We start from the raw sequence: 13068 nt of genomic DNA, 5'->3' as shown, positions 1-13068 counted from the left end.
GCCAGTTTCATCGATTTCGGGTGAGTAGTTAATTAGAAAAAAAAATCGGAGGCCTTAGAACTTGCACCTCGTACATTTTCCTAGCATACAGGTTATAAATGAATGTCCCTCGCTGATGTGAAGTCTGCTCTCAGTAACGTACAGTTAAGTGTTTTGATAGTCGCAGCGCACTGGCGCGACCGCTTCGTCGTCAAATAAAGTCGCTGCGGAGCCTATGATGCGAAGCTCACGTTTTTAGCGGGTTGCGCCCGGGCAGTCCGCTCACGCCTCTAGGCGCTGCAGTGCGCAAACAAGCGGCGTGTGCTGCTTCGACTGCGTAATTTATACCGAAGTGAGGACATTCAGTTACCCGTCGTTGTTCTCTTACTTTTAATCGTAATTCCACGCAGTGCTCCTTAAACAAAATTACCGATACGCCAGACAAGTCGTCCGGACGTAAATGGTTAGTGACCTGTGCAAAGCGGCGTATCACTAAGTGTAAGTATTTGCCGTTAGGCTGTAGTGAGACACTGGTCTGTACCGTACCGCGAATCTAAATCACGTTCGAACATCGTAGTTTGGTTGTGAGTTGGCCGACCAACATGATGTCAATGAGAGTAATTCTTGTTGCGGCTCTATTTTACACACTTTTGGAACCGGTGAGTGTTTCATGTCAATCATTCTGGCGACGTCACGCTGAAATCATAGGAGTAGTCACCGTAGTTTCACTATTTCTCAGACTCCGTTCTCTTGAGCTGTCGCGACACTTTCTGAAACAGCACACTCTTAATTCTATGTGGCGAATCACCTTCAGTAGGGCGATGGGTGATGGATGCCACACAGCTTGGCTGGTGCTTCACGATCTGTGTAGTTATTAGAACATTTTATGGTACATCGTACTTGTTACAAGGGGAAAAATGACGTTAGATGGGGCCCCACAATTGATGATCTCACATTGGTAGTGGCAACAAGAGTGGAATTAAGAAAATAATAGCGCGGGTTAGCCGAGAACTCACCTTTGTCTGAACTCCGCGAGTCCTTGAGCTTGTCGTCGAGCAGCAGGTCGTCCTTATCCTTGTCGTCGCCGTCCGATACGATGGCGTCATCGTCGTCGTCCGTCTTGTTCTTGGGTTCCCACGTCATCTTGTTCTCCTTCTTGAGGCGGCGACGCGCGTTCGCGAACCACGTGGACACCTGCGTCAGCGTCATCTTGGTGATGATGGCCAGCATGATCTTCTCGCCCTTGGTGGGGTACGGGTTCTTCTTGTGCTCGTTTAGCCAAGCCTTGAGCGTCGCCGTCGACTCGCGTGTCGCGTTCTTCCGCCGCGCCGCCAGGTCGTAGCCCGCGCCGTATCTGCAACAGAGCAGCAGGTGAAGGCGGCTTCCTGGACAGCGGCCATTAAGTAGCAACCGTCTGCACAAGAGAACGGGGTTTGCTGGAAGACTATGACGGAAACAGAGGGGTGTCGAGAGTAGCTGTGTGCTGGTGTAGAGTGTTAATGAATCACGCAACTCATTTGCGCGTAGACTAACAGGAAAATCGATACAAGGTGTCATGCACTTTACTGCAGTTCACAAAGGTGTAAAACAAGTTCTGTCAAATTTAGGATCGAACACAGTTTTTCAATGAAATATAGCAAACATTCTCAACCGTAAGGTTATTGAGCCTTAAGAGGAACCGACTGTACTCTTAGGTGGTAAAGTAAAAAAAATGAAATTTCCTTTCGATGGATTAAGGAACATCACGAAAATAAAAAGATATTCAATAGATTTCAACGGCGCTATGTCCCAAGTTTCACATTGCTACCGTACAGAACAAAAATGCGAGGTGTTAGAGAGACTTTTTTCTTAGGTTTTTAATGTCCCGTCGACATCAACCTTGTCATCGACGGGGACATTAAGTGAGATAGATGAAGAATGGGCTGTGGCCATTTTGAAGTAACCGTCCCTGGAGTAGCATGAAGTAGTTTGCACAAACGCCATAGCAGAACGTGTTCAGAACGTCTGTACTGATACTAAATCTTACTTGTGTCGAGACTTTGAAGTGGTCGACAATGATGCATTTATTAGCAAACAGAGTATACAAACCTACACTAAAATTTAAGCTTTAAGTAGTTTTTTTCTCAAATTACTTCAGCCGAATGGTGGACCTGTTTCTTCTACAGATACACCAATTTTAAATGAACCATAAACATAAAAGATTACGTGTACTGAACAATATTTTTAGTTCTGTGATTAAGTAATCTTAAGTGGACGAAGGAGCACGAGGAGACAAATCTCTTGAAACATGGATGTCGTAACACATTCAAAATAATTAAGGAGACACACAAACACGAAGAAACTAAGAGAGACGAGTATTAGTTCCGCTAAAACAGAGTATTTGCCTGTCGAACTCGTGCTCGTTTGGCAGCTACTGAGCGTAATGAGAAAGGGGTGGAGAGTGAAATGTTTCTCTTGACTACATTTATCTGCCAGTGTTTCCAAGGTGCAGTGAGCTTAACATTAACTAAAGATGTCCTCAACCTGAAGATTTTAGAATATCTCTACTCTTTACTGGACTTCTTTAAATGTTTTGCGTAGTCCTACCGGAAGATGCAATGCGCTTGAGTCCTTTCGATCTTTACTTGTCCAGCGAATTACCTAAAATATAGTGTGGACGCCGAGCAAAGGTACGAATTGCAAATATTCACATTAATAAATCAAATCCAGAGGTGAACGAAGCAATAAGCAATATGAAAAAGCTTAGGACCGACCAGTCGTTAAGACACTAAACCTTTTGTACTTACCCAAGGAAGGACACAATATATACCGGAACACCTGATACAAACGTGAAGGGAAACTGGACAATACAAGATTGCTCTCATCAGTATTAGCTGATTACCTGACACGGAGGCTTACCAAAAATCATTCTTCCGAAGCACCATTCGCAGTTGGATTACAAAAGTAGTGAAGTGGCAATAGTACCAGCAAGTGCCTTCCGCCACGCATCATACGGTGGCTTACGAAATATAGATAACAAAATGGCTCTGAGCACTATGGGACTTAACATCTGAGGTCATCAGTCCCCTATAACTTAGAACTACTTAAACCTAACTAACCTAAGGATATCACACACATCCATGCCCGAGGCAGGATTCGAACCTGCGACCGTAGCGGTTGCGCGGTTCCAGAGTGAAGCGCCTAGAACCGCTCGGCCAGACCGGCCGGCTATAGATAAGAGTATAGAGCATAGATGCCTATGCAGCTTATATATATAGCTTGCAGAGTATAGATGTAGGAGAATATGTAGCGCATACGTAAGCTGACAGAAGAGATGTAGATGAGCAGATAAATTATGTCGACAGAATAAGCTTAAAGCCTGGACGACGACGCAGTAGAAGTAGAAGTAGTAGTAGTAGTAGTAGTAGTAGTAGTAGTAGTAGAAGAAGAAGAAGGTGAGGGAGAATAAGCAGGAAGAAGTATAAACTGTACGCAATTTACGATTTAAATCTTAGCATTACTGTCAGTCTTCAGCAAGGTTATCAGATTCATTCTTACCAAACACAGCCGCTCGTGATAGCGCAGTGATTAAGTTACAACTCTCGTATTCGAGAGGAGCCAGTTCAGACCCAAATGCAGCTATACTGATTTAGGTGTTCCGCAGTTTGCCTATATTGATTAATGTGTACAACTCAATTGCTCTTTCGCCATCTTTGTTCACACTGCGCCTATAGCTAACAGGATATTAAACCCGAATAAACTCCTTTGTTTATCGTCAATGTCGTAGAATGCCGTTTCAGATATTTCACCAAATGTGTTTACAGAAAGATAAATTCAGAGCAATAAATTATTAATTTCTCAACTTTGCACGTTTTTAGAGAAATTATTGAAATTGTTATCTCCCGCGAACCGCAAAGTTCAAAGATAGGAAACTCTTCATTTATAAGACATGTAGACGCGGAGAGCCTGCAGGAAAGAGATTTGTACTGCCGGAGTGGAGTCTAGAAACAGGTATTTTCAAAACCCTACGAAACGACCTGTTACGGGATTACCGAGACAAACAGGAACCTTATCACCTCCTGTTCGGTCCGGCAGAACGCAGCGGAGGATATGTTACGGGATATGAGAGAGTGCGGCTTGTACGGAGCCCGTGCAGACTCTTCCCGGTGCTGGAGCGGCGCAGCACGGTGAACTGCGGCGCGGTTTCGGCGTCGTCAGTCAAGCTGTCTGCGCGTCGCGTTACACGCGATGGCGGCGCCACTACTCACGCCGCGCCGGCGCGTCCATCATTCATCTTTACGAAACCGCGGCGGCCGAGCCGACTGCCGTGCAGCGCTGCACTCTGGCAGCGAGCGTTGACACGTGTAGCAGAATCATCTCCACAGGTGCACGCTTGTACATGCGAGAGCAGCCGCAAACATGCGCCAGAGCGGAGCCGCAGCCACGCGCTTATCTGGAGATGCGCGAAGCGTGGCGCCGTGTCCTGGAGTGACATGAAGGAGAGCGTCCGACCGCTGTACGCAGCGCAAATGGAGACTGGAGTAGCCCATCATTTAAAGGGAACAGGTGTCTTCTGAACGCTCGAGATATTTTGGAAAATAGCAGTTACAAAAATGCACATTCAGTGATGATGAAATGAACTGTTTCATTCCTGCCTCTTCACACCTCGCATAGTCTACTCGTTTTTATAACCGGTCAACGTAACTAACTGAATTAGCGGGTCAAAAATGTGTCGTCGTATTTAGTAGCAAACAATTTGCTCGGTCGAAATGTAAGTAAGATCACACGTGCAGCGTTTCACCTTGTTCGGCCATGAAAAGCTAATGCTCCTAACCACCAGCCTTCTTTATACTATCAACTCCGTTTGTTAAAATTCCCTAACATTAAACCTGTGTGAAACATTAAGGTGTCTAACACACTGGGCTGATAATCAGGAGTAAATAATAGATTCAAATATCAGGCTTACCACACTGCGACAGATTTCTCCTGACCTTATTGCGATCCTTCGCTTTACGCGGAGTATTTCCTGCCACATCTCTCAGTCGTGTTATTTTGTAACAGAATACCTACACACGGTCACTGAATAGATGTATATTTTAGGAAGAACAAAGATTTTCTATCGCTTCGCTTTTAAACCAGAGGCCCTTGGTTCTACTAATGAGCATCGTGGCTGCATACGCTTGCGAGTTGGAATCGAAACTGTTTTATTATACAATCGGAAGATTAAATTTAAAAAAATTTAACAACAAATGCTACATTCCAAAACTTAAAATTTATGCTGTGCAGCTTATTCTCATCTTTCAAGTGTTTTCCTGGACCAACGAATCGCCAAACTGAAGCACACCGTAGTTTCCCAGAACCAGTCGATCTACTATCACAGGTTCCTAATTATCCGTGTTCTTTGTCGTACGCATTCGCGTTCTGCACTGTGTGATTTATGAAAAATAGAATGAGAATAAATGCTGCTGTATGTGACAGATGCTGTAACTAAAAACAATTATGTATTTGACGCCACTGGATCTTCCCTAAACTTCTATGTAATATTAGCCCTCAATTGAAGACGATGGATTGGCCGAAAGTCGTTGTCTGTGAGTAAATGTTGTTAGAAGAGCGTTACATGGTTTCAATATCCGGATATTTGACTCTCAGATGCCTGCATTTTAAGCCAACTTTCGATGAATAATTTAATACTTCCAGATAGCGGATTTCGCGAAAAAAATATTCCGTACTCTTGTAATTTGTTCATTGGGCGTCAGAGAGGAACCGTATCGAAAGCTTTCCAGAAGTCGAGGAACACGGCATCAACTTGGGCTCTACTGTTTTCTGGCTCTGCTGAACGAAGAGAGCGAGCTGGGTTGCGTTCTCCGAACACCAACAAGTGGTAAATGCTTGGGACCTCTTTGAGTGCCTTGGTGCATACTGAACTTACACAAAGAATAAATAAGATTTCTTGTAGCCAAGATAGCTTGTAGAATTATTTTTATTTCCTCTACACCAGCAGACAAACATCACTACGACAGTCTACATTACTGTACAACTAGCGTACAAGTGCAAAAGCATAATAACCAGATCGCAATTTTTTTCATATCTTTTGTAAATATTACTTTGTATGCATCGTACAACCATAACGAGAGCACACTCGATTTATACAATAAAGGCACTACACAGGATTGTGGAATAGATAAAACAGATAAAATAAAACGTCGGTAGTATGAACAGTGTTCCCCGGAGTGGAGGAGAGTTCGTCCCTGGAGCCGTTATAGCTACCCTCGTCAGGAAAGACTGAGCGGGCACGTAGCGGAAGCGTCGACGGGACGTTACGCGCTCGGAGAACAGCTGGCATAAGTGAGCCATTACTTCGATGATTAAGTTTTATTTGAAATACGACACTGTATTCGCTAGAACCGTTGAGATAGGAATGGTTATTACATAATGGGAACTTATCTATCGGTCTAAGCGAAAACAATAATAAGCATTAATATAATATCTAAAGACAGGAAGAAGACTGGTGGTTCACCTGAATCATCGATACACTTATGTTGTACACTACTATGTTAAAAGCTTATTTATACATATAGATGAATTATCTTCTTGAAGGTAACAATACATAGAGACATAGTTCCCGCACTTACGGGATCATCCACAAAATCACACCGACTATATTGTCGTGCAGACATTCTTAGTGAAATATCAACAGTAATTGCCTACAGAGATCCTTGAATTATACATGGAGGGGAAGCACATATATCAGATTTGTTTGACCCATTGGAGAGATGTTGAATAAACTGACCAGACAGGCCCTTGAAGACAGACGCAAAGCATCTTGTCTTAGGCTACTTAAAAAGTTCCAAGAATCAGCTCTGACAGAGAAATCTAACAACGTACTACAATCCCGTACCTATTGCGGCTATAGAGACTGCTAAAACGCGATTAGAGAAAGTACAGCACTCACAGGGGCATTCAAGCAATCATTCTTGCCGCGCTCCAAGCGCGAATGGGATGGGGAGTTTGTTACTGAAAGCGTTTCGATTGATGACGCAGCGCTCCGCAAGGTCACACAGTGTGGCACCTGGTGATATACGATAGACGCAAACAGTATCGAAAACTGAACTACTCTCTAAACAGCTGCTGAGGCAAGGAATTGTAAATACAGTGAGAGGGCTGTGCAGGGAAGTGGCTGAAAATAATCTAATAGCAGGCATTAACGATACATCAGCGTGGATCCACCGCGGGATTAAGGCGCGTCCTGCCCCGAGCCGTCAGCCAGAAGCTGCGAGGGCGCGGCCCCGATGGGGCTCGGTATTGAGCCAACAGTGCATTTGACTTGTCTCACCCTCCGGCCATCAAACGGCACACACAACAGCAGCAGCAGCAGCAGCCGGCTAAGAGAAAAAGAGGGGGCCTAAAGCGGACAGATAATGGGCTCGCCGGCCGTGACTGGGGCGGCCCTCGTCCCAGGCTGTGGCGTGGCCCGGCTGCAGAGTGTCGGCTATCGACCGCCGGCTGCGGCAGCGGCGGCTGCGGGCTTAGCCGGGCGGTTACCGTTAAAGAGAACCACTCAGTAGTGGCGTCGTTACCCCCCTCCGGCCGCCTCTTAATTCCTCCTCTCGGTCCCTCGGGCCCGGATGGCTCACTCCCCCGGAGCCGGGCGCGAGGCGAGGGTAAACAATAGATTGCGCACTTCATATAAAAGGGGTCGGCTCTCCGTTCCCGCAGGGGGAGCATCCCCCAGCCGAGCCGAGCCGAGCCGAGCCGAGCCGGCCCGGCCCGGAGCTGTCAAATAAGTTCCCCCGCCGAGGGGCGACGCGATACGTCAGCCGGAGTGGCGTTGATTATCTGTTGATGCGCGCCGAGTGCCGACGCACGAGCAGGAGCAGGCGGGCGCCGGCGCTACATAATTAGACAGCCGGGTGACGGTCCCGCGCACTCAATCACGGCGGCCTCCACAAACAGCGCCGGCCGGCAGCCGGCCGTTATTAATTCCGTGCGACGCGCCGAGACGCGCCGTGCGTTTATCTTATCGATCTGGCGGCGCCCGCGGCGCACCGCCGCTGTCAGCCGCGCCTTCTTCCGCTGCCAGACGCTCTCCGGACAGCTCGGCCGGCAGCTACTGTGCCGCCTCACGTAGACCTCTAACGCAGCGGTAGTAAACTACTACCGGGGACTACCCGTTAATCTCTAACGATACGTAATAATACTTAATAATGAAATCCTGACAAACATTCAACTATCTCTCAATAAAGAAATTAACAAGAAGATGAATTCAGGTATGTTGTTGTGTTGTGTGTTCTGGTCTTCAGTCCTGAGACTGGTTTGATGCAGCTCTCCATGCTACTCTATCCTGTGCAAGCTTCTTCATCTCCCAGTACCTACTGCAACCTACATCCTTCTGAATCTGCTTAGTGTATTCATCTCTTGGTCTCCCTCTACGATTTTTACCCTCCACGCTGCCCTCCAATGCTAAATTTGTGATCCCTTGATGCCTCAAAACATGTCCTACCAACCGATCCCTTCTTCTAGTCAAGTTGTGCCACAAACTTCTCTTCTCCCCAATCCTATTCAATACCTCCCCATTAGTTACGTGATCTACCCACCTTCAGCATTCTTCTGTAGCACCACATTTCGAGAACTCAGGTAGTTAAATAAAAATTGGCTACGTGCAATTAGGACTCTCACACTGAGGGTTCCGTACAAACTTAATTATCTATATAAACAATTCATCCACTCCGAGAATCGAGAATCTCGACCGGTTTTGCTTGCTATTAATATTGGCAAGAGGTTGGACCCACCGATTCCAAGATTCTCTAGTAGTTTCACTTTAAATAACATAGGTAGTATGAAAAAGAATCACTTGATTCTAAAAATCATAAGTAGTTTAGACAAGAAGAGAACAGAAGCTTTCGAAATGTGGTGCTACAGAAGAATGCTGAAGATTGTATGGGTAGACCACATAACTAATAAGGAGGTATTGAAGAGAATTGGAGAGAAGAGAAATTTGTGGCACAACTTGACTAGAAGAAGGGATCGGTTGGTGGGGCATATTCTGAGGTATCAAGGGATCACCAATTGGAGGGCAGCGTGGAGGCTAAAAAACGTAGAGGGAGACCAAGAGATGAATACACTAAACAGATTCAGAAGGATGTAGGTTGCAGTAGGTACTGGGAGATTAAGAAGCTTGCACAGGACAGAGGAGCATGGAGGGCTGCATCAAACCAGTCTCTGGAGTGAAGACGACAACAACAACAACTATTCTATTATTCGAGACTTGTGCGCTAAAAAGGTACTGTTGGAAAGAGCAAACTCTCGCGTTTTACATGGCTCCCGCTAAGTTCTCCAAAATTTAAAGTGCTCTGTGCAGTGTCTCGGGAGAATCCTTTACCGAGAATTCTGTTAAGGGAAGCACATATCTCGATATGCTCGAGAACTTTCTTCTCCCACAATTGGAGACTGATTCGAACGGTACTTCATTTACCACCGCCACACTTGCTTCTGAAAGTGCTAGCATTTTTCAGTCAAAATATTACTGAACGATACATCCGACACACTGGACCAAATTATTCAGCATTACATTACTGGCCTCCAAGGTCACAGGACCTGACTGTATGTGACTATTTCTTGTGGGGATTTATAAAAGACTCTGTTTATGTGCCTCCGTTACCAACAACAATCAATGAACATAGAATAACAGCATCTGTGGAAGGTGTAACTCAAGACATGCTCGCTGCAGTGTGGGAGCAATCTCAGTACCGCTTTGACATATGCTGTCCATCTCACGGGGGGAATACTGAACACCTATGAGAAGGTATTATATAAAAAATAAAAAATAAACTTTTTGAGTTTCCGGATCGCCGAAAAACAAAATTCATTCTATATGTTTCTTAGTTTCAGAAATAAAGACGTGCCAAATCGGATGAATCTTTTTGATACACCCTATATAAATAAATGTGACAACGTCGTGGAAGAGGCAGGCCCCCATTATTTTAATAATCAGTAGTTCTCCGTTCAGGCTGAGTGCGTCGCAATGGTAAAAGTCAAATATCAGGCAAGGAATGACTTTATTGTTCACATGACGCGTTTAGAAATTTATGCATCATGAGATATGTGCTCTGAGAATGTCATACTCTTCGAATGTTTCTTTAACATAGACTACAACATGAAACGCCGTATCTACGTGCTGTAATCGCTCATACGCGTCGTATGAGCAGTAAAGTCATTCTCTGCCTGATGTTTGACTGTTACCATTGCGACACAGTCAGCCTGAAGGCAGAACTGTTGATAGTTTTAATTTCAGGTTTGACGTCGGATAACAAATGACAAATTATTTCTGTCGCGTGATATAATTACAAATTAACGATTTTCGAATTTTTTTCCTTTGGTTGTACTGTGAAAATGGAACCTTCCTTTCTTCCAAATTTCATGATTCTAGGGCAACGGGAGGTACAGTACATGTTTTGATGAGTGACTTGGCTAGTATTACAACATACAACATAGAAGCTTCAAAGTTTTACAAAGCTAAGAGAGTGCATACTTCAGTATGTAACATATGTTTCTACTTGGTACGTCTACTCCTGCCTGAGAGGAAGGGTTTTTAACAGTCGGACAGACAGATGGACAGCTAAGTGATCCTCTTACGGTTGAGTTTTTACAGATTGAGGCGCGGAGCCCTAAGATGATTCAGAAGTGCACAACGTACTAATATAAGCAGCAGGAGCCGAAGGAAAGTGTTAAACGTAGAAGAACAGCTGTGAAGTGGTCTAAATAAAGAAAACAGATACATCGTGGAAATATGACAGACTAAAGAAGGAAAAAAACAGAGCAAATGAGAGGGAACTTTGTCTCGTGGTCTCTAGTTTGCCAACGGAACAGTAAGAAAGCCCGTGAACTATCTTTTAAATAACGTTTGTTACTTCGCATGTCGAACCGCACTTTTATCGTCACGGCTTCGCGTCTGTCTATGTGTATGTATAGTTAAGATTCTTTCGACTTCATCAGTATGTCTGTACTCATCTTTTGCTCTGTCCTGCTTGTCAGTACTTCTCTCATACTACCCTATTCGTTTACGTGTTCATTATTAACAACCTCGATTAATTTGTCATAGGCCCATTAACAAATGGTTACTGCATACTGCATAAACGGAACCTGTGTATTGTGTTCCTACGTGACATACCCGTATTTATTCCTGTCGAAACCGCAATTTTTGAGCAATTCACATCTGTTTTAGAACATGCACACTACACGTCTTACTTCACCTGCCGGCAAGAATATATGATTTTTTCCACAGAATATACAACTATAAGAAACTTAAAAGTTGGGTTGTATACTGTTTAACTTATTTTTTTGTACTGAATTTCACACAATATGCGATGGTCTTAGAAACTTGTTTTCTCATCTTTGAAAACTGTGTCTTAAGATGCAACAAAAAACAGCAAAATTCGCTGATATACTACAAATTCTAACAATAATCCACACCTAGGTTAAGGTTTGAATGACCTTTTTGACGTGCTACTGGCTAGCTATATGACTCCCATTGCATCAATGATTCTATAGTTGGTGACTGCTGCCTTGTTCAAGATTTTAATAATCTACACATACGCGCTTCTGTAACTCTGTATATGCTCCACTACAAGTTCGAAAATTTAATTTTTTATTTATCTGAGTCCAAAAAAGCCACTTATACACAATATAAATGAAAATGTAATACTGATAAAAATGGCTCTGAGCACTATGGGACTCAACTGCTGAGGTCATTAGTCCCCTAGAACTTAGAACTAGTTAAACCTAACTAACCTAAGTACATCACAAACATCCATGCCCGAGGCAGGATTCGAACCTGCGACCGTAGCGGTCTTGCGGTTCCAGACTGCAGCGCCTTTAACCGCACGGCCACTTCGGCCGGTGTAATACTGATAACAGTGGATTTCATGCTTTGTGATTCAATGTTAAGTAATCAAAACGGCACTGTCATTCACTGTGAACAAGTCTCCCATGTTACATGGTTCGATTAAATTACTGAAAACCCACACTGTGTACAGCTCGTCACTGCTGATACCCACTTCTTAAAATTACCCTTCCACCTTGTTACGCCTGTCGTCAATCTGATCCATTATTGCAGATAGTACTTAATGCTAGCTTCTCTTGATAAGAAATATTCGTGTAGTAACCTTCTACGGACATGGATAGATAAATGAAAAAATAAAATAAATAGAAACAAAAATCAGCTTTCGAACACGGAACCGAAAAGTGAGAGGTTGCGACGGTAGCCGCTATGCGACCAGTTGGGCTGAGCTTATTGCACCCTGAAAGGCACTTAAATTTCGTCTAAGACTTTGTAGGTAGTTCTCTCAGGAACGGTCGAATATCTATGGATAAGGCGAGACATGCGTTTGCTTGCTTCACTCCTCTCCCACTGAGCGAAGTTTCTGGAAAATCGTGATATATAACTTGCCGTGTTCTCCTCTTCAGTAGCTTGGTACCTCTCAAGATAAACTTTGTATACAAATTATTGTTTTACATTCGATCTAATTTGCTCTCTAAACTGTAACAGTTCAAGAGGTAAAACGTATGCTTTAATGGCAAGACCAGGATTAAAACTGAAGAGTGTCGCCTTCTTCTACGATTCCTACCTTATTCGTTGTTGCGTAAGCCTCCTCCAGAAGGCGCAGACGACCTCTACGTGAACGTGAGCAGCTTTGAAAGAGAGATATTATTTAACGAGCAGGCAAGCGGCCGTAGTTAGTTACACGCGGTGCGCTCGTCTGGTAGCGCTGGACACACTCATCACGGCGAAGCACGTGATCAGAGCGCCGTTGACGGGCCCAGGCGCCGCCTGCCATCTGCGATGCGGCGCGACGGCGCTGCGATGCTATCGGCGCCTGCCGTGTTACGGGGTCCGTGCCGGCGCCTGGGGCGGCATTCACAGCGCCTCCCATAGGACAGGGGCGCCGCGGGCGTCTCTGGGCAGCCTCAGCCTCACCGATGATCCAGACTGGGGTCCAACACACTCCAGTAATTCCAATCGCGTCGTGCCAAAGTTTTGAGTGGTTGGTGTCACACAGAAGAGAATCGCACAGCCTTCTTTACATATCAACATGAAGTGGCTAACATATGTGA

The 13068-nt window shown here is 44.7% G+C and overlaps 1 protein-coding gene across 1 annotated transcript in view; it reads right to left on the bottom strand.

Annotated features, from left to right (window-relative positions):
* Positions 1-13068, bottom strand: part of LOC126259537 (homeobox protein araucan-like) — a 320746-nt gene that overhangs the window by 18359 nt on the left and 289319 nt on the right. The window contains exon 4 of the mRNA XM_049956455.1: positions 996-1333. Coding sequence (XP_049812412.1) covers positions 996-1333 — 338 coding nt within the window. The remainder of the gene's footprint in view (positions 1-995; positions 1334-13068) is intronic.

This window comes from Schistocerca nitens, chromosome 1 (assembly GCF_023898315.1).
Source record: "Schistocerca nitens isolate TAMUIC-IGC-003100 chromosome 1, iqSchNite1.1, whole genome shotgun sequence".
Lineage (NCBI taxonomy): Eukaryota > Metazoa > Arthropoda > Insecta > Orthoptera > Acrididae > Schistocerca > Schistocerca nitens.
The sequence above is the reverse complement of the archived record's forward strand: the minus strand, read 5'-3'. Positions and strand labels throughout refer to the sequence as shown.